The following is a 23,128-nucleotide window of genomic DNA, read 5'->3' on the forward strand; positions in this document are numbered from 1 at the left end:
AACATTAGTTAAAACAGACTGCACTTCATTAATGAACTTGCTATTGTTTACCAACTGTTACAGCTGTGCCTGCAGCCAGGTGGAGTTCCTGCATCATAGACTCCCTATGCACTGCACACCCTCAGGCTGCACCAGCATACCTGTGCAGCATGCTGCCACTACTCATAGCTCAGGAGAAAAATTGGTCAATCTACCATTACTGTCACCTGGAGGCTACAGGTGCCAGACAAAGTATTTTGAATAACATTTCTCTGCCTGTTGAAAACAACTGTAGGAAATCATGAGCTTTTATGGATTTTGCAAATGGGGAACATTTTATGCACATAATTAAATGTAAGTTTAGAGTGGCTGTACATATTTCTGAATGAAATTTATTGAACCAGGACAAATCCCAACAGAAGCAATATAGCAGCATTTTGGTGAGGGTGGAAACAGGTTTTTCCTGCAATTTTTCCCTTTTAATTCAGAACAAGAACAAAGATTAAGAAGCACATAATATAAATTGCTTACATCTCTATGTTTAAAAGTGTAACAACATTACTATTTCTTGTGTTTCACCAGTTTAACAAATGTTAGCGTGTGCTACATACAAATATCCTGATCCCTCTGGCATTTATTAATTACAGAAATATTTTCTACATAGATCTATCTTTCTAAAAATATAATTTAAATATAACTTTTAATAGAAAAAACCCAAAACATCATCAGAAGATTCAGGTTGCAGATCATTTTCAATGCACTAGAACTCTGTGAAGTTGCTCAAATTATGGCAGATAACTTTGCACATTCAGTTAAAAAAACAGAACAAAAAACCCCAGAAAACAAAAAGGTTAAGAATAAATGGTGATCACTTCACGTCCACTGCCTCGGACTAGGAGAACTCTGTCCAGACCTTCTGTCAGAACTTCCAAGAACTCCATGTCTGTAGTACCATTAAGTCAAGGGATCACAGAAAACAAACAAAATAGCCATAATCACTCAAAAAACCCAACATACAATGAAAGAGCAGTTTCATGATAGAATTTTCCTTCCCCCTCTTACATACTCAGCGCAGAACCATACCATTATCGAATCCACCTGCTTGCTCAGAAAGAAATGAGGACTAGTTTTCCTATAGAAATCCCCCAAATACCTTGTTCCTGCCCTACTCACCTTCAGAAAAGGTATGTGTGTGTGTGGGGGGGGGGGGGGGGGGAAGCACAGTTCAAAATTGAAGATTATCTTACATCAATTGAACTAAAACCCCATCACTATCAACACTTATGAAAACAGTGTTTCTGTAGACAAATGTTGTTTTCCCAAAAACAAAGCTGTGCTTACCAACATAACCCAACCAATGGTTATCCAGACAAGTAAACAATGGCACAACCAGAAAACCAAATTCCCAGTTTAAAGAAATATAGAGCAATATAGTGGAGGATACAGTTTTCATCCCCTTTTCTGTTTTTAGGAGGTCCAGGCATGTTCAGGAGAACTAACTGTGCATGCTGTGATTTATTAAGCACTACTCCATTGAGCTTCACAGCAGTGTGCATTCTTCTCACGTTTGATTGATTCCTAGGACACAAACAAACATTTTTAAGTATTGCCACAATATTTATGTATTCCATCTTATGCATCTGAATACATAATTTTAATCTATATGCATGTACAATATGCTATTTTCATATACACCAATACTTGTAGACATTTGAAATAAATTTACAAGAAAGTGAGATGCCTAGGGATAAGAGATCACAAGTATATTGTTCTTTTTGAATAAGATTTAATGCTAAATTCAAGCAATTCTAAGTGGTTTGCCAAAACGGACAACTCTCCCATTTGTCAGTTGTGTCTTTTATCAAAAGAAGCATAAATTGTTGATTTCAATAGGAATGAATTCTAGTTAGAAATGCTGAGAATCAGATTAATTTATTGAATTATATGAAAGCTAACATTTGTGTAACAAATAGCATAGGAGCTACAAAAGATCTTGTACTCCTTGGGAAACACTGAAGGATTACCATAAACCTGGTAAAGAAAATTCAGGAACAGCACAGAATTTATGAAAGAGTAGTTTCCCAGCACGTCATGAGATGAAGGCAGTAAGCACTGCTGAGCCGAAACTGAGCCCTCCCCTTGCATTATTACTATTAGCTAACAGTTTCATTGCTGTGTCCACAAATACCATCTTGGCTGTAAATGTGTGTGTAGCAGGAGAAAATTGCTAGGACTTTGTGCAGTTTTATTCTTCTTTTTAAGATCTACTTTGGATGATTTAGCCGCTCTTCAGAAAAACAAAAACAGTTCCCCCCTCATCCCCCAAACCCAGCTTGCTTGCAGTTCCCGAGGCTCTGTTGTTACAAGGCTAGCCAAAACTGGGAGCAAGTCATGCACTACAGTGCAAAGGACATGGACAGGCTCTGCCTAAGCCCGTCCATCCAGAAGACCCACTGACCAAAGGCAGACAGACACTTTACAAGCAAAGCCAGTCATTTCAGTCTAAGAGACCAGACACGAAACTGAGATCTAAAACAAGAAAGGGAACCTTTCAAAAGGCTGGTGAGAGCCCATCTTTGAAGTACTGTTATGTTAACATAAGACGTTTGTACCACCCTACATAGTCTACGCAATTTTCTTAACACTGTTTTAGCTGGCAGTCTTGCAGCAAAAGCACAACAGCTCTGCTCAACTGGGTTCACATACTGCTCTTGCAGCAGACAGGACTGGCAGGCTTGTAGCAGCAGTACATAGGACATCCTCTGAGGTGCCTGAACAAGTCTGGATTAGTGTTAGTGAAACTCAAGAGATGCCAAAGTACAGTGCACACTCCCTGCAATGATGTCTCAGCTCAGGAAAACAAGAGGAATTAATGATATCTCTTTTCCCAAAATAATGTAGGAGGACTAAAGTTGTGAAAGGAAACATATACAACAAATAAATAAGCAGTCACGAGCCAGTTTCACCCCAAGAATAAAGGGACATAATGTCCCCTTTTTGTACGCTAACAGTGTAGCCAACATCTACCTAAAGTTATGCCAGTTCTACACTTGGATGGTTTCATAGAAGTGAGTCAAAACTGGCATCTGATGAAGTGTGCTAGCTTCCTTTGTGGGAGGGGAAAAAAATAAAATCCCTATTGTCCAAGTAGTTATATAACAGTGGGGGCTGTTTTTGATAACATTTAGAAGAAAACATTAACAGATGGTGATAGAAAATAGTTTTCTAGTGATACATGCCAGCTCACAGTATATAAAACAAGGTACAAAACAATATGCAAACAGCAAATCATGATTTAGGGAACATGCAGACAATGTATAACACCACAACAACTAGGGAACACAGCCTAAATTGCTTAAATGAAAATGAAATACAGACTTACAGATTTCCCCATTCTCTACATGAAAGAGAAAAACATGTATGAAGTGATTTTTATGCTATCAGGCACATTTTTAATTCAGCAATATTAATACATTGTACAGGCATACCATGTTTGAACTATAATTTCCACACCCTATTCATTTACAGTAGTTAAAAATAATATCTGGAATAAGTCTACACCTTGCATGATTCTAAAGAAGCAATAGGAAATATTTCGAAGACATCACAATTCAGCCCAGAACAACATAAAGCTGTGCTCTGGCAGGGTGATCAAAATGATGCTTGGAGTTTGCAGAAGGCAAACTTTCTTACAAAGCATGTAGAGCAAATCCCCCCCCCCCCCCCCAACTAATTCTAAATGTACTTTCTTAAAAAAAAAACCTTATGTCTGCTATATGCAAGTCCTATCTGTTTTAGATACATATAGTTTAGATATTAAGTCTTTGCTGCCATCCACAGTTATGCTTTGGGCACATGCAGAAAAATACTCAGCCATGCTCTGAACTCCTCTCTTCCTGGATTCAGAAAAGACATATGTGTGTGCATGTCACTAAGACGCACAGAAAGGCAAACAAGCTGATGTCGTGGACACACACATGTAATGATAGAAGGGCATCAGGCTTAACACAGGCAGCGGCTGCCTTCCAGCAAAATAACGATGGTATTTTATTGCCTTCTCTTGATTGCTCCATAACTAAAGCACTCCCCCAAGACATGGGAGGAGTGAAGAGAGATGGAGCATGGACACTGATGCTGAGCACCTGGATGTGGAATTTCCCTGTTGGGTTCAATGTAATCAAAGGAACACACATGGCATACACAGTTTTGGCCATATGAATACGGTCCTGCTAAGGAGTACATTTAGTGACTCTTATCCACTAAGTGACTTCAGGGTGGTGGTGGTGGTGTTAAAAGTCCTTACAAGGACAGCATTTCAAGTGAAGTGCACAGAGAGATCATGTTTCTACTCTGCTTTAAGTAACCAGAACCCCATCTAAAAACCCGCAGCCAAAGAAGAACTCCCAGTAACCACATGGGTACTTACGGCTTCATGTTGAAAATATCTTTAAAACCAGACAGATTTGTTTCTTTGTTTTTATGCTTCTCAGCTACAAACTTTTCTTTAGTCCAAGTCATTTGCACTTTTTCCGGAGCAGCAGCAGCCACACTGGCTTTGACAGCTGGAGCTGAGTGGGACGCAGTGTTTCTGTCATGGATTAACTGGGCCTGGCCAGAGGGGAGAGGGAAAAAAGGACCCAAGATTCAGCCAAAGAGAACATTTGTAGATCAGATTATAATCTTGAAATGCAATTTCACTGCATTGACACAAAAGAAAACAGAAAAAAAAAGGTACCTTATTTTGTGAACAAATACCAGAGTGTTTTGACTTTGGCATGAAGTAAAACTGCTTGTATATAGGTAGTTATTAGTTAATATTTGCAGAATTTGACCTAGAATAGGACATTATTTTCATAACAAACTAAAGTGAGGTTGAATCCAACCTGAGGTGAGTTTTTATTAACACCAGGAGCTTGTGACAATAAGAAAATTGAAAACCATTGCTCATTTTTCCTCAGGTTTTCCATCAGTTACATTGTTTATAGTTTGCTCTGACACTGCTGTAAACATCATCATTGAAAGAGTTCATGTGCCATGGTCAGGACTTGCTCTGTGTGGTCGCTCTGGCTTGTTCGCTCCCTCTGCAATACAGCCTGTTTCTTTATCCAGATGCAGATTGTGTAACAAAAGCCAGTCACAGCCTTACCATGAAGCAGCCTTGCTTTCCTCTGTTCCCTTTTAATAGCAATAATTCAACAAACCACCCTTTTAACAAAGCAATATTATTGTTTCCAGATGCATAAACACTTGTGTTCTCCATTCCCCACTCCCCTTGTTCCTCTGAGGAAAGGAAGGAGTATTTGGCATTCATTTTATTTTTTACTTTCCCTCTTAATACTATGGCTATAGGTTTTATTTTCAAAAAAAAAAAAAAAAAAAAAAGCAACACAAACGTAATACCTTAGAGTCCTTAACTGTAAGTGAATCAGCAATTGTGTGGGGTTCTTGATATTTTTGGTAGGTAGTTACAAAGTCTCTTCACAGAGATTTGTTAAAACATGAAATTGATTGATTTCCCTAGTCCATATGGGAACCTCCATATGTCCCTCCATATATGTGATTTCTCGGAAGAATGGATTTCATTGTCACAGACAAAAGCATGAACTAAGCTGAAGCAGATAAGAAAACTGCTTTCCAGTTTTAAACACTAGTGTACTTCCCAGTCACTACAGTAATTGTGGCTATTTTTAACTACCTAAGGGCTTCTATATTTTCCTAAATCACTCCTCTTGTCCCTAACCAAATATTGAGGATTCTCAAATCCCAGAGTTCATTTTGTGATTCTTATATAGCTATCTGTGATGGTCTTAATACCACTCCAAAAGATTTAAGTCACAGACTTTTAAAGGGAAGATCAGTTCAATTTCTCCCTATAGTTACCCACTGCACTTTCTCCTATTATCAGTTCTTGAATACAAGGAGCTGTTTACTAGGCATTTCTATAACATTTGTCTGTTACACATAATTATTCATCAAGATTATGGATTGAAAATTATTATGAATACAGTAGCTGTCATGAGAATGGGAAAAAGTAAACTAACACAGCAGGAACTATGCATACTAAACAGCAGTAGCCAATGAACTAGAACTTCAAAGTAGCAACAAGCTGAATTCAGTACAACTGTGCTTTAGAGAACAAAGTTCTCCATTTCTAAAAAGACAACGAGGCCAAGAGAAATTCTGGACCTATAGCACATGCTTAAAAAAATGCAAAAAACAATGAACACACTTTTGTTAGTGCTATTGTGATAGCAAATTAATTACATGGAAAACACCACATTCTTCTCATACTTCCTAAAGGAAGGGAAGCACAAAGCAATACAGCATTTCTACAAACTAACACACACATCTTTAGAGATGAGCAACACTTGAAGTACATGCTAAAGGCACTGATTACATCTGTCCATTTCCTTTCTAGCTCACTGTGCAGAAAAAAAAGTAGTGACATTTATGGGGTAATAATGGCTTTTCAATAAGCGGCCAAATCTTGTCTCTTCTAGTTTAATAAATAAGTCCTAACATATCTATGCAGTCTGAGAAACTTCAGTACTTAAATACAGTAATTCTAAGGAAGTGCTCTGTGGAAAGCATGAAATATGCTTTTAACCAAACACCTACTATCAAAACATTTTAAGAAACAGGAGAAGTATCTTTGCTTTTAACTCTTAATAAAATAGGCACTCTCAGAGAACCCGAGTCTTTCTTTTATGGAAATACTGGGTCTGAGAGAAATTAGGATGCAATTCATACTACAGAATCATGATCTAGAACAAAAAAAAGAGTGAGATAATGCATTTAGGGAATACTAAAATTAAAAATTAAGGACTGTTTCATAATAAAATGAAAAATCAGGTTGTTATTTTGTAGTTCAGTTTTCAATAGTGGCACTTCAAGTGTTACAATGAAAAAGAAACATCCAGCCAGTACTATGTCCAACTACCTCCTCCTCTGCATAATCATTAGGCAGCAGTGCCTGTACATCCTGGCCAATGGACTGTGGACTAGAGTAGCTTTTTCTTCTGATTGAGCCTCGAGACTCATCAGTGATGCTCTGAATCTGGGATAAAAAGGTTACCAATGACAAAAAACAGTCTACAGAAAAAAGCAGCACATCATTGTGTTATTCAAAATAAGAACTGTCTTCATTTAACGGATGAAATTTGTTATCAAGGGCTTTTATAAGTCCGGTTTCTTTTCACAAAGATGCCATTTATTGATATATACACATCCCTAATGCATTGATGTATTTCTTGAAAATGTGAATTTTGGGCTTCTAATTAAAACAGAAACAGGCCAATTACTTAGAAAGTGGAGAAATGCACCATAACTGAAATAAGGCTTATACGTAAAAATCAAATTCCAAATTCCATCAGAAGTTAATCTGTTCTACTGAATTCAGAGGAAAAAAAAATCAACTAGAAAAGTCTTGGCTTTTGTGTATGTGGTTCCCCCCCACCCCTCCAATTCCCTTGAACAGTCAGTAACTGAGACAGCCCCAGGGGCTCAAGTCAGAGAGACAGGCGTTTTACCAGAAGACCCAAGTTGGATGCTGAGCCCTGCTGGTGTTTTCTTACAGTCTTAGCACAAGGAGTTAAGATGGCATGACTAATCCTCCCTTTCTTCTGATGATGAATGAAAACCATCCTTGGAGGGCTACATGTACTAGAAGTAGCTTTCCTGGCCTCCAGAAATGGTGGAACTAAACAAACTTGACAGATACAGTTTTCTCTTCCTCCATTTGTGATGTTTTTAGAATTTCCAGAAATTCTAGAAGTCCAGCAGAAAAGTCAAGGGTTTTCCCCTGCTTTCACTCAGTTCTCACCACGTTTTATCACTGGAGTTCACACTGAGCCTTTCATCTCACAAGACGCTTCTTTCCAGCATATTCTCTATAGATAACAGGGACCAACGCTACATAAACCAATCTGAAGAATCAACTCCAGATTCCAAAACATCTTACCTCCTTTACTAGTTTGCCACTGCATTTGTGAAAGTATTAGTACTGGAAATATAATAATGGAATAATTAAATACCATCTGCAACCATAGGACATTTAGTACAGAAAATTACTGCAAGCAAGCAAGCAGCCAAAGACCTAAGACGAGACCTTAGACCAAAGACTTAAGAAAATATAGTTTCCGGTAAGTGCATGTCTTGACTACACGCTGAAAAATTGAAGAAAGATCTAAGCAGATATCAGAGTGGTAAATAATCCCTTCTGAATAATCTCTAGAAGAACAGGTAATTAATTAGATTGAGTTAAAAAAAGTCAGTGCTTCAAACAGATCGAAAACTTCTGCAATTGGATTTTAATTTCTTCTGCTGTATATGGTGATTACGTTACTGAAACCATTCTGCAAAAGGATACTGCTCAAAGAAAACTTCTCATCTTCATGAGGGTTTGAACTTGGCTTGAAGAGGGACAAGCACGTAAGTGAGATTAAAACACTAATCTTGTAAAAAGATGGTATCAGAAAGGAACAAAATTATAACCACCACTAAAGAGGAATCAAGAGTTGAAACACAAGAATCATATTCAAACATTTGGAGACAGGTAGACAGATATCCAGAGAATGAAGACAAAAGCAATAGTAGTTTGCACCGGTGATGCTAAAGAGACAAGAGTTTTAGATGCTGTCATAAAACTGGTAGGAGTCTAAGCTGGCACAGCTCTCAAAGGATGAAAAGATTAAAGAGATGCATAACAAGCTAAGTGTATGTACTCCAAATTGAAGTTCAGGAGTAAGTGAGAGGCAGAACTAGTCAGCATTTTCTGATGAAAGCAGAAAAGAACATGGGAAATTAAAAAAAACTAGTCAGAGGGAACAAGTGGATATGGCTTTTTATTTGGCAAAAGAACATACAACAAATAAGAAAACACTGGGGACTAGCAGAAGTGGGACAACAGCAAACATAGCATCCCTATCTGGAAAAAGATAGGCTCCCAGGATTATAGAGCAGTCAACTTAATTTTGGCACCAGAAACTACTACTAACCAATACATAAAACACTCAAAACAGTAATAAGCCAGGTTGAGTTGAACAAGACCAAAACAAAGATAATTCACCCAGTCAATAAATCATAAACCTTAGCTACCAATGTGTCTTGAGTTTGGAAATGCTATGGATATTTTCCACACTGACGCTCAAATCTTTTGTTAGTAAATGCTTGTACTAATCTTAAAACCAGGATAACTAAGCACATGTCCCACAAAGAAAAATTTTCACATTGTTTTAACCTAGTAAGTCAAAAATGATGTAGAAAAAGTAGCATAGAATGCTGTTTTAAAAGATCTTTAATTGACTAGTTAGAAATTTTTAGAAGCCACAGCCAAGAACTATTATTTTCTGATTTTTCACAAAACACCTTACCAATATGAAGTCCCTACCTCTCTTTCCCTTTCGTTCTTTGATAGCTGCATCTGTTTTAACATCTGAGATCGCTGCTCCATCACAAGTGTCTTCTCATATGTGAATGCAGAAATATCATTTTCAAACTGCAAAAGTAATTAGCATTAGAAACATTAGTCTGACTAAAGACTTTTCTTCTAACATTTAGACAGTGTTCCCCATTCACTCCTGCATTCATTCAGTCTGCATTCATTTATGGTATCAGAGCAATCCCAAGCCTATATTTGACTGATCATTTCGGTCTTCAGCCTTAAGTCTTTGTCTTCAAACAGCAGTCTGCTACTATGAACTGTGCTACTATACCAACACTGATGTAATATCAGCTAAATTTGAGGTACTTAGGACAGACTTTTCTTTGGTCTGTTCCAAACCAGATGCAGAAATAGGAAAGAGCAAAAGCTTTCATCTAAACTGTCTGCACTGCTGGCTCCTGTGCATGCATGTGCTTGTGTCTTTGAAAGCAGTCTAGAGTGACAAAATAACACACTGTCCTTTCACCAATAGGAAAAGTTCACCAATAAAAGCATTTATGAACAAATTCCTGCTTACATTCTCACCTAAATAGTAAAAGCTAAAATACAGTGGTAGATAGCTATAGCAAAGTCATCTGTGTTGTCAATGATGCTTAGTTTCTCCATCCTTTGGAAGATTCTCAGGGTTAAATACACTCTGCGTAAGCATCAACTGCACTTCCTAAACTAACTGCTGCCTTAAAACCCAACCGAGCCTGGACCTCTCTTGCAGCACTCTGCCAATCTTTTTCTTTCACCTGCACATGCAATGGTTTTTAGACATACATTTAAGTCATTTATATCAGTTTAAGCAATTCTTCAAAGAATCTTTTGCTTTATGGCTGATTAGCATAATAAATCTCTGAGAAGTCATTTGGCTCATAAGCTCTTTGAGTTCCTGGAAGGAACAAAACTCAGCTTCTTCATCCCACTTTAGAATGAGCATCAAAAAGCTGCCTGGTTGTACTTTGGATATCATGCTAGTCACCTTGTGAGAGCCAGAAAGGAAGTTTTCCCTTTGTTACCAAATGGGCCTGGATAGACTACTGCTTCACCCCTCTTTTCAGCAGTTTAGGCCAGTTAACAAAAAAGTTGTAAAATTCACTTTGTCACAATATGGAAAGTGACTGATGCAGATACTCTTTAGTGAAAGTTTATCTAATTTCCAAATAAAACAGAACTGGAAAAAGAGAGAGACATATCTCCTAAAGGGCAGGACTGGAACTGAATATCATGTTTTCTGATATAAGTTCATGTCCCTTGTTTCCCCCCACATTCCTTCAGTCTTGTCCAGAGGAGGACAGATGAGGTCCAAAACCAATGGAGTTGGAGGTTGGCAGTACCCCTATTCCAGATGGAATTTATTCCAAATGAATGAAATGCTCTTGGATGAATTAGAACTAAAGAATTCACTAATTTATTACTTAATAAACCTGTGGCTTGATTATACAGCGTCATCTTTCCTCTTGTTATTTCTAGAACAATTCATGTGGCATATAATTCTATCCGAAAAGGTCTTTTAGCAAAACCAAGTAAGATCTTCCAAACAGGAGGAAGGAGAAAGAAAATAAAAAAAAAAACTCTACACAGAATTTTAGACTCATACAGCTAGTCTTTTAATATGAACCATTTGCATGCAATCTTACAGGCTACTCCAAAGGATCCTTCTATGGATTTACACAATATATGCAGCCTTCCCAAGTTGCTGAATGGATAACTATAAAAATGGTATTGTAGAAGGCATCTTTCTACATCCTTTGCTTTATCTGAGACAGCAGAATCTGTAGCTATGTCTTCCTGCTGTTCAGTGCCAAAGGGAGTGGCAATGCCAAAGTACGTGATATTTTTCATTCAGGAAGGAAAAAGCTTGAATTTTTAGCAGGCAGGCGCTGAAATGAAAGGCTGAACATTCTTCACCTAATAATCCCTGGCATCCAGCATAAGGAAGGGCTACAACTGAACATGTCCCTCTCTCCAACTGCAGTCTGAACATTTCTCTCTAGAATAATGAATCCCTAGGCCCACATGGGAATATCTCCACGGACTAGTCCTCATAGATAAAGTTAGATTAATACCTGAATATCACTCAAAACTACCCAACATACCATTAAATCTACTACCACATGCACTAGCGTTATGACACAGTTGAGATAATGTTGCTCTTAAAACCTTTTTTTTTTTTGGGTGTGTACTTGGGAAACTATGTTTATCCTTTTTAAAACCAAGTGTTGGTCCAAACAGAAAACTGAAAAGACTGTAGCCTGATCTAGTTTCCCAAGTTTAGTCTCAGTTAAAACCAAAAAATGCAGTAACATACCATTTCAACAACTTCTACTTCAGCATTCAGTCGAAGGTGATACAAGAACATCTGTAGATCCTTCTTCATTTGAATGCTATTATCATCCATTTGAGCTACAGTGAAGATACGCATTTTACATTTTCTCCAAACCTACGAAAGAGATTTAGCAACTTAAAACATGATTGGTGTTCACCATAATTCTATCAAAGTGAAAAGTATTCTGAACTATTAGTTCAAGTAAATGAAATCCCAGCCATTTTCTGTTGTCCTTGCCTTGTGTTGTCGAAGAAGAAAAGGCAACAACATCAGCATGCCACCGTCATGAACAATCCACCATACGTCTATGTTTCCATCAGTAAAGCGTTCTTGATTTGTTGGAAACAAGTCAATGTTTTTAGCAACCAACAGAGCTTGCTGAGCTGCTGTTGTTTCTCGTACAGTGTCTGCAACAGAAAACAAGATATTAGATGAAGAGCTTCTGGTTTTCATTCAGTTTTTGTTTGTTAAAAGACAGTAATAAAGAGTTTAAAAACTCAAATCCTCCCAGATTCTGCCTCGGTGAAAGAGGATATCTTGGGTTTAATGACTAACCTGCTTAGGAGAGCAAGAGAAGTATCAGTTAAAGAGAAAGAGGCTTTTTAAAAAAAAGAAAAACAAAAAAAAACAAAAAACCAGGAACATAAAATTAGGTGACAATATCTAAGATGACAGGAAGTACAGGGAAGCTAAAAACATTAAGGAAAATAGCATGGCCTGCACAGATTACAAACGGAAGACTGCTCAGCAATTACATAATGCCAGTATTCAGGGCAGTGGGGAGAGAAGTGAGAATATTATGCACAGTAGACAGAACAGTCTTGTTCTGCATCTAAAAAAATAAGTGACATTTCAATTGTGTATGAGGGCGAATGAAGTACTGAAAGAGATCCTAATTTAACTGTTAGGGAAAACGCTTAGAAATCACAAATTTAAGTGGTTTATGCTTACAGCACTTCTCTGAAGAGATCACCAGCTCATTAATACTTATTTGCAATAATCTTGGAATATTCAAAAGCTTGGAATGAAGTTATCATTATTCCAAAGCTTTTCAGAGAAAGTCAAGTGAAAGATAGGATAACCTCAGCAATTACCTACAACCAACTACGTTGGGAAAAAAAGGAGAGAAAACAATTAAATACTATAACAAGCTACCAAAGAAATAATTTAGACTCCTCAAAAGATTTGCAGGGGGAGAATCACACCCTCATCAGGAACGGATGTCTTTCTGAAAGATGTGTTTTAGTGCAACATAAGATTGCAGAGCCCAGTACAAGGAGAACAGAGTTAAACTACAACTGCTGTTACCAACTTCATATTGTTTAGCTTGTAATAGCTGCAGGTTTTTATAGAAAATAATCAAAATATTTGGAAGCAAAATTAACAAAAACAGATGGTGGCTTAATTTTGTTTTCTGCAGGATGAGAGAATAGTTAAAATTTGACCTGGTTTTGGGCCACTTTGGTTAAACTGCAGAACTAGTCCTAGAAAAGAGTAATCACCCATGTATATGGCTTGACAAGAAACACTCCAGATGTTAAGAGACCTGGCAGGTTACAGAGTCACACAAAATCCTGGGGTGAGAAAATCCACTCCATATTAAATCAAAGTGACACAAGAAATGGAGGAAAAAACTAAAATGGATATCCATCACCACATAGCTGTCTTGCAATTGCATAAGACAGTATACACATACCAACAAAATTCTTCCAAGAGAAATGGTTTTCTGTCTGCTTCCATGACTGTGGCCATGCCATCAGGACTGTATTGTGCTTCATTCCTCCTAGACCAGCTGACTGAATCAAATGGGATATTCCATCTCTGCAACTTGGAGATACCACAATCTGGCAAAATCCTTTAGTCTTTTCTATTCCCATTAATGCTTTAACATTCTGTTGGAAAGGAAGATTACACATGAACAAAAACAGTCAACACTGATAAGTATCACAGGGAATACCAGCACTAAATACCAGCAAAAGATTAAATACAACAATGCAACCAACATCAAGCCGTCACTCTAATTCCAGAGGCACAGACATAATTCTTGCTTTTTTTTTTTTTTTTTAAACAGTTATCAAAAACCCACACAACCCACAGTGTTTTTAATCACATCAGATACGCAGCCCTTTATTCCCAAAGAATAACGAACAAAATATGAATAAGATCACATTGAGAAAGACATATAAAGCAGCACTGCTTCAGGGAAGGCATAGCTAAAGCATTGCTGACCAGTAAAGCACCATCTGTTTGTAATGACAGTACTTGCTGAAAGAACTTCACTTTTCCCTCCCTTCAACTCCAAAAAGGGATGCCAAGGACTTTTGAAGGACTTGAGGCAAAAGCTCCTAAAATATTGCATTGAGAAATAAGATTTGCAGGAGATGTTCATTAGAATCATTGACTGAATAATAAGATGAATGTCTTCACCGAATACTGACAAACACAAGAGATGTTTGGTTATGTGCTTGTTTTGTTACAGTAATTTAAAAGCATCATTCAAAACGGGAAAGTATTAAAGGGTAATAGGAAATGTCCACTTTGGCATTTCCCACTTTTTGATTGCATGACTTGCAAATGTCTCTCCCTCTGAATTTCTGATTTATTTTTTTTTTTTAAATAACTTAAAATTTTGGTGCTTCTCTCCAACCCCAATACCATGCTGATCTCCCAGCATGACTCACTGAAAAGGATGGGATTTTTAGACCCAAGCTAACCTTCAACTACAGAGAAAAACAGTAGTAATGTATTCCTATTTTCTTTGAGCTGAAACATCCTGTAAAGCAGACAGAATCATTAAGTTTGTTCATTGGCTTCATAGCTATGTCAAAAAGGAAGAGGACATTGAGGACTGAAGCATGATCAATTCTGCTGTGCATTTTGGCAGTTTCTGGACGTGCAGCTTATTCTGCCCATAGTCTTCCAGGACAAGTTATTCCTAAACTGGTGGCCTCTTTTGCCTGCTCTCCTCTTACCAGCCCTCATAATTCCTGACCCCCTTTTTATGTCCAGATTCACACCTGCAAAAGCTCTTAACTCTGCCACACTGCGCTAAAGGTCTTGCCAACAACTAGAGGTCAGACAAAGTGAACATTACCAAAGCAAGACAACTCTTTAGTCTCGGCTCCACTGCCTGACAGCACAAAGACTCCTGGTAGAAAAGTGCAACTTCAAGTCCCATCAAAAAACTGCAAGGGCAGACTGACCGGCTTAGTTTCACATCAACAATTCTGTTCAGTGCAAGGAAAGGAGGGGGGAAAATCAGAATTTGGTAATGAAGTTAACCGAGTATGCAGATAGTATCTTCAAGCCATATCAGTTGGCTAAATAGACCTTTTTTTCTTTCTTTACCAGGAAAAATCTCCATTTCCCACTGATCTCCTTTTGGAAGCACTATTTTCTAGTTGAAATTTTCCAAAACCAATCAGCACTTCAGACAATCTTCTTAAGTCCAGCTTTATTTCCGTTTTAAAAGCAGTGGTTTCCTTGATCTTGATACCAGAAGGACTGACTTTCTAGAGAATACAGGGATTAGAATTCATTCTTGTTTCATCTCTCAGAGCTGTGGTTGATTTCTAGTAGGGCCAACTACAGGTCACATTTCAAACCCTAAGGTGTAAACAGTTTCTGACTAAAGGCTTTCTCTGCTTTATTTCAGAGGCCTGATCATGTTCTTGCTTTTGTTTTCCAGCCAGGCAAGCTATTGACACTAATAGCTCAACAATGATTATTTTAACACTGTATTACCATGAGACTTTTTTTACCCCATTTTCAAGCTAACTGCTCTTCTGAAGCCTTTGTCTTGTGAAATTGGTTAGGTCACCTAGCTTCACACTTTGCTATCCTAACCAACACAAGTCTGAATACCAAGAGAGAGGAAAACAGTAAAAGAGAACAGGAGGTCAAGGGCAGTTAGCTTTGGCAATTCAATTCTTCACATTTCTAACACTCATCTATTTTAGAGATGCCAGGTTTGAATAAGTCACAGGGGAGTCTTTACAAAGAATATAAGAAGCCTTAGATCAAAATAGTAGACATTTCAACTGATACTCATTTCAACAATCTTGAGGATATTAACCATTTATGGAAGATATAATTGCAATCAAAGCTTTCTTTTAGAATAAAGTTATACTAGTTTTCCACAATATATTAGATAGATAGAACAGACAATAGATTTTTCAACAGTACTCAAAATACAGTAAACACAGTATTTTCTACCAAAGTTTCACTGCTCTGTAAAGCTAGGAGTAGGAAACCTTGCAAAGATAAGCAAGTTTAATTGTCTATAATGGAGTTACCCTTATTCTGGAGTAAAAAAAAGTACGTAAGTCATTTTAGATGGAATGAAAAGAGAAGTTGTGTGATTTTTTTTTTTAAAAAACAAAACAAAAAAACATTGAAAGCCCAAGTTCTGAGTTCAAACACTCTCTGGGGCTTCCACAAGCACACTACTACATAATTCCAACCAAGTTGCAAAGTCAAATACCGACAAGTTAACAAACACAACTGAATTTATTTTTTTTTCCTCCTGTTATGCAATTAGATGTCATCTTAAGTTACATGACAACTTCCTGGTTTTTTCTACTTCATTCTACCTTCTCTGGGTATAGGGGGGTGAGCTGAAAGACAAAAAACAAATCTGAGAATCTCAGGAAAAAGAATGCTTTTTATAGTTAGGGCAACAGATTAGGATTCAGGGAAAGACTGCTCCTAACCCTGACTCTGGTTTCTACACATTTCTATGGCAATGCAGAAAATGTTTAGTACATATCCAGAGAATGAATTCATGTCAAACACATCTGGATGTGTCAAATTAACAAACTGCCTTATAAAGAACACTTATTACAAAACAAAACAAGAAACTATTGCTCAGCTTTTTAAAGACTGTAATGTGACTGTGAGCACAGGACCCTCAATACTGAAAGTGTACGAAATATCATCATGTTTCATGCTGCTGGAAAATTTCTTAAGACTTTTTGCTGTAGCCTGTTTTACAGATATAAATATAATCTTTGATTGTGCTGACAGTCAAAATTTGGGTCTTATTCCATGCTTTACAGCAGTCTGTTCTATTTGAAAAAAACAGGTATCCAGATTTAACATTTAAATAGTAATGAAAGTTACAGGTATTTCTAAGCTGTAAGTTTTACATACCTCTTCAGCTTTCTGGGTTTCTGCACATTTATCCAAGTAGATTCCCTGAAGTACAGATCCCACAATAGTCAACCCTTTACCAGCTTTCAACTGAGAGGTGAAAGAAAGCAATCTAGGATGCTTCACCAACTGTTCAGAATCCAGATTTAACAAGACCAAGACTTGAGGTCTGAAACGAGGTAAAAAAACCAAAAACACACATATATACACATCTACATATTTGTGTATTTGCTTGTATATATAAAAGCAGGGAAACTGAAAAGTTAAAACACACATGTAATAACACGCATTCAATGCCTGATTCAAGGGCAAACATTCAACTATCAAGCAAAAATTTTATTTGCAACAGCAACAGTACTTCATATACAGAATACCTTCTTGAGCCATCATACCATCACTTAGTAAAATGATTCTATTAAGGTAGTATTTCAAAGAAAACCATTAAAATGAAATAAAGGCTCAAGAGGCCATCTAGTACAACCTGCTGCTTGAAGCAGGATAAACACTGAATTCAGACCAGGTTGTTTAGGGCTTTGTCCCATTGGATCACAGAACCCTCCAAGGACAGATTCTACAACCTCTGGGCAACCTCTCCCAGTGCTTAATTATCCTCATAACAGTTTTTTTCCCCTTTTATCACTTTGCCTCATTTTCCCACCATGCACTACTGTAAGGACTCTCCTTCTGTCTTCTCAGTAACCTCCTTTCAGTTACTGGAGGTTTATCAGCTAGTTCATAATCAGTTTTTACATTCCCCTTAAGCAGTTTCTTCTCAAAGCTGAAAAGCCTAGCTCCCTCAGCCTCTCCTCACAGGACATGTGCTGCAGTATATCTGCAAAGGTCTCCAGCCATCTTCATGGTCCTCTGCCCAATTCGCTCCAGTTTATTGATGCCTTTCCTACACTGGGGTGCCAGACATGTTCTAATGAGTGCTGAATAAAGGGGAGTTATTACTTCCTTCAATATACTGCCTATGTTCCTGTTGATACAGGCCAGCATGCCAGTAGCCTTTGCCAGGGCATACTGCTGGCTCATGTTTGGCTTAGTATCCACCAGGAACCACAGGTCCTTTACACCAGAGCTGCCCCCCCGTCTGTACCAATGCAGTGGATTAGTGTGTCCCAGGCACTGGACTTCACATTTGTCCTTCTGTATTTTCATAAGAATAGCAAGACTCTTATAACTGCTGCTGTGAATCTAAAAAAAAAAAACCTATAAATAATCAAACATTAAAATTCTTCTCTGTTTTAAAAAACTGTCATCACCATCTGCATTTATTTGCCTGTAGAAGTCTGACACAATCGTAGGAAAGTTGCTAACTAAGCTTAACTAATATTACAGTAAAATGATAAAATTGCAACAACATTCCTACCATGCCCAAGTTAGTCTTATTTTAATGGTAAAGCTCACCTTAGCTGTCAACTCTTCTAGCAGTATTCCTAATAGAATTACATATTTCTATAAAGGTGTGAACTTGAAAGACATAGAACTCTTACCTCCAGTTCTTGGTGTGAGGAGGACCATCTTCCACACGAAGCAAAGCATAGCGAGCTGCATTCAAAGAGAGGCCTCGGATCCCATCACCCCATTCTTTTTCCGCTCTTAGGGATGCAGGAAGAGAGATCCCATTAACAGGTGCAGTTTATTTATACAGATTATCCCTCACATAAGAAAAATGTACTTATAGAGTATCAACGAACACTTCATGTGAATGCTTTGAAAAAACCTCATCTTGGATTTAAACCATGAATGAAGGCTAACTAATCTGAAAGAGTTTCAGTTCCTTTCAAGATATTTGTTCATTTAGTACTTACTAATATTATGTTCTATTTTACTTATATTTCATGGTTTTTCTGTAGTCATGAGAGCTACTTGAATAAATGAAATTTGACTTTCCATGGATTTGTGTCCTGTGTCTTCCTCCCTCACCACTATACCATTCTCTACTTCCTTTCCTTGCCAGCTTCTCCCATACATCCCCAAAGCTTTACACCTTCCCTCCTGACTGCTTTGAATTTCTCTACACTTTCCACTCCTCTTTCTCACAGTACAAAGTTATGCTATATACTAGGTGGCCATTCATATGTAATACAGAATGGCTGAACTCATGTTGTAAGGGTGTATTTTTTGTTTTTTTTCCTTCTAGAGGATGCTACCTTGGGTTGGTCTCCCCCATCTCTTTCTCTGCCCCCCTCTGCATTCCGGTCCCCCCTTCCTTCCCAACCTCATCTCTCATTTCCCTACATGAATTTTGACCACACTGTTACCTCTAGCCCTCTTTCAGAATTCAGAGGAAATAAATGTGACTGTATCTGTCAGTGGCTGTTTTAACATCTACCTTATTCTTTAATATTAAACTTTGGAATATGGTTTGGCTTAATTATCCAAAAATTAAAATAAAAATCGAGATTTTGTGAAGACCGCATCTTTTATAGTTTATGTCTTTTTTTGTGCTTAGCTAAATCAGCCCGTGTGCTTGAAGAAGTAAGGAGATGAGAAGCTGAGATTCTGCAAAAAAGAATCTCTTTTACAGGGCAGATGTGATGGCTATGCTCCAACATTCATAGAATGTGCAAAATTATATGTACATCCAAATTCTTATGTGTATTCCTACGTACATACACATCCAGAACCACATCATGTGATTAGACTTCCTCACTAAAAGAGGCAAGAGAATTTCCTTGCACTGAAGCCAGTAACTGGAACTGTATTGGAAAACACAGTCCAGGAAAGCATCTAGTCTGCAGCTGGAGATATTAAATGATGATGAATCCACAGTGTGCAGTAGTTTATGCCACCTAAAGTTTAAGCACAGAATTAAAGACCTGTGCTTAATTACTTATCTGAACAGCTTGCCTGTCTTCAATTTCCTTGCTCCTACTACTTTTTTTTTTTTTTCTTTTCTTTTTTGACTAGAATAATTTTAGCACTGGATATCTTTTTGAGCAAGGAAAAAAAAAATATACCTGATTAATCAAAATCATCCCTGGATGTTCTTTTTGATGAACTGAACATGCTAGGTCTCCTACTGCATGGCATTTTTCACAGGCGTGATTCATGTGTTACATGCATTTGACAACAGACACATACAAAGGGTATTTTGCAACTTAAAGATCATCTGGCTTGCAGAAAAAAAAAAAAAGAATTTTCAGTGGGTGCTCTAGATTATTCAATATGCTAAAAAGTGCAAAAGTCCATGCAAAAGTGGAGTTTTAGTGCTTTCGCATAAGTTAAGTTTTGTAATAGTTTCTTCTTCCTAACATAAAGGGGGGATGTTTGTGAATACTGAAGTACCAAAAACTTTACATTGTAGTCCAAAACTTTACACAATAACCTGTGTTCAGGGAAGATTTCCCAGCCTTACTGGTTATTTTGATTAGTTCTGGCTGTTGAGGATTTTGGAACAGAACTTCCAAAGAAATCAGAACCCACAAGCATACAATCCTTACGAATAGAGATTGGATCTTGTTTCAGACAATACTTATTTCTATCACTTCATTTTATATAAAAATCCTTTTTGCTCAATATTAAAGATATTAAATATAAAATAAATAAGATATATGGTCTTACCCTCTATATTCTATGTATTTGTAAATACATCCTGCGATTAGCATGGCAACCAAAGCATAGTACCAAGAGCAAATGAACATCAAGGCAAGACATAAACTCATCCCCAGGAATGAGAGAGTCCTAAAAGAAACCATTTTTTTCCATTTTTTAAATATGCATGCAAATATTCTACAAAATCACTTTACTTAAGACAGCTCCCAGAAAAGCCTCTCCTACCTTCAAAGGCCATATTTATAGCTAATCTATAACTAAAAATACATTGTTCTAACTTCAGTATGTGAAGAGTTGTATTCTTAACCCTTTTGTGTGAAATAAATGATACAATTGAACTAGATAACAGATTTACTACATTTGTCAGTTCTGAAATTCTACTAAGTATCCTCCAAGTTGGAAACCTGTTTTGACAGTGATCCGTCACTTACCATTGATTAGAATTTAAGCTTAAAACTTTTGAAACAATACACAAGATTAAAGTCGACCCATGAATTATGTTTTCCACTTACACAGGAGACATTCATAAGTAAGAACACACAGATAGCAGGCTAAGAGAACAGAGAAAGTCTTTTAAAGGCTTTCAAAAAAAAAAAATCATAGTGCATTGAAAACAGTAACAGAAGCATTTCCAGATTAAAGTTTACATGCTTGTTTTGCCCATTTTCTCAGTCAGATGGATGTAAGCCAGCTCAGAACTAGATGCTTTTGTGACTACATATAGTCACATACTACACCTCAAATTTCTTTTCACCTCGTTTCTAGATCACAGCTGGCCTTTAGTGTACTGAAAGAGCATAAGCAAAGTCAACTTTTGTTTGATTCTTAATTTGCTTCTTTAGTATCATGCAAGAATTGAATCCAAATGCATCTGTTTTTAATTCAAAGAAGTGCCATCTAGTTATTCTGAGGACCTCAGACCATAACTATATATGTATACACACACACACAAACTTTAAATATTCAATAAAACCAAAGAACTTTCTCAATCTTATTTTGAGGTGGCTGAAGTCTTAAGCCACTTTCCAAGTATCCACTTGCGTGCTTCAATTACCAAAGACCAAATGCAATGCTCAAAGCTCAACATAATTTAAAAATAGTATGTGATCACATAATTAAAGAGTTAACTGATGTATACTAAATAAGAATTTTTCTTCTGTACAAGCTTGTTTTTTCTATACACCAATTCCTGCACACTTAAAAGGAAAAATCAAATTAACGTTCATAAACATTTTTAGCAATTCTCTTTATTGATATATAAAAGACATACCATTATATTTCAGCTTCATTCACCTGTATTCAGAAGATCTGTTGGCTTATGAGCAATATTAAACATCACCCTGCAAGCCCCTTCCCAGCCCCTTACATGTGTTTTCTTATTCAAAACTATTATCAGCTCTGTTCCAGCACATGAAAGCAACTGTTGCTGTTAAAGTATTCAGTACATGAACCACCTTTTAACTCATTCAAGTCAGAGAGGAGATTTTGCTTTGTTACTGCAACACAATCAGCTAGTCAAGGCTGTATAACTGGCTTTAACACTTCCAAATGAAAGAATATGCCCTACCAATGGTAATACTTGAAACGAGGTCTCCAGTTGGGAGTCCGTAAGAGAGTCTGCACTGCACAAGCCAGATTTACAAACATATAGCACATAAGGAAAAACCTGTCAAGAAAGAGAAACACAAAACAAATTTTCAGATAGGAAATGAACTTGACAAACTTTTATTAAAAGACCTAAATGCAATCCATAAAAAGGGTGGAAATTTTCATATACTGTCCATGTTAGCCAACAGAACACAAGATCTAGATTAAATTAATGCTTCTAGAATACTGAACTGTCTCAAAACATAATACTAGAATAACATCGTCTCAATCAAAGATTTCAGAGAAAACTTAAGAACTGATCATCACTGAATAAGCTTGACATTTGTCACAAGACATCTTATTTTCAACCTAGCTCAAGCTAGAACCAGTCAAATACTGAATATAATAGTGAAATATCCACTAACACGCATACACTTGTTGATAGATTGGTACTACAAAAACCCTTGCTTGTTTAGGCATCACAACAGTTTCTTCACAGAAACTGTTAAATAGCATCCAGTTACTACTTTTGAAAGAGACAGTACTGTATCCTTTAACCCACATTCTTGCTGGTGCCATGCATGACTCTGAAGCTAGCGGAAGTAAAGGCTGCCCCAATCATGAGCTCCAAAGAAACCTACAGGACTGCAGACAGACAATTTCCATTTGTTATCCACCAGTTTTTGTAACAAAAGTCTTTTTTTTTTCCTCCATAAACTACTCAGAATGAAACTGAAAAATGCATGATAGGAGTTCTACTCTTTTCAAAGAGCAGAAATGCCGCCATGGGAAAACAACTTTCATATCTAAAATTAGTTTAAAATCTGAATTGATTAAAGTTGGCTGAATGTTAGATGCTATACGCTATTTCATACAACATTAATTTTAAAGTACAATTTAAATATTAATGACTTAAGTGTAAATTATATACTTACAAAATAGCATTAGCATATTTCAATTAGCAGCGAACTTATACTGAGCATTAACCCAAAGCATTGTTTTTTCAGATTAAAAGGACAAAACCTAGCATGTATTATCTCAAAGAGAAAAATCATTACCTAGTTAATACCATTTATCTTAAAGGAAGGTGAGAC

General features: G+C 37.0%; 1 protein-coding gene across 2 annotated transcripts in view; it reads right to left on the minus strand.

Moving 5' to 3' along the window:
* Positions 1-355: 355 nt before the first annotated feature.
* The window catches only part of SLC12A7 (solute carrier family 12 member 7), a 72,018-nt gene continuing 49,245 nt past the window's right edge, over positions 356-23,128 (minus strand). For both annotated transcript variants that reach the window (XM_026107115.2, XM_064506815.1), the window contains exons 14-24: positions 22,015-22,113; positions 20,457-20,576; positions 18,383-18,487; positions 16,887-17,055; positions 13,432-13,627; positions 11,973-12,142; positions 11,718-11,849; positions 9,368-9,475; positions 4,406-4,587; positions 1,424-1,557; positions 356-922 (exon numbers count right to left, since the gene is read on the minus strand). In XM_026107115.2, coding sequence (XP_025962900.2) covers positions 831-922; positions 1,424-1,557; positions 4,406-4,587; positions 9,368-9,475; positions 11,718-11,849; positions 11,973-12,142; positions 13,432-13,627; positions 16,887-17,055; positions 18,383-18,487; positions 20,457-20,576; positions 22,015-22,113 — 1,507 coding nt within the window. In that variant the 3' untranslated portion in view covers positions 356-830. The remainder of the gene's footprint in view (positions 923-1,423; positions 1,558-4,405; positions 4,588-9,367; positions 9,476-11,717; positions 11,850-11,972; positions 12,143-13,431; positions 13,628-16,886; positions 17,056-18,382; positions 18,488-20,456; positions 20,577-22,014; positions 22,114-23,128) is intronic.

This window comes from Dromaius novaehollandiae, chromosome 2 (genome assembly GCF_036370855.1).
Source record: "Dromaius novaehollandiae isolate bDroNov1 chromosome 2, bDroNov1.hap1, whole genome shotgun sequence".
Classification (NCBI taxonomy): Eukaryota; Metazoa; Chordata; class Aves; order Casuariiformes; family Dromaiidae; genus Dromaius; species Dromaius novaehollandiae.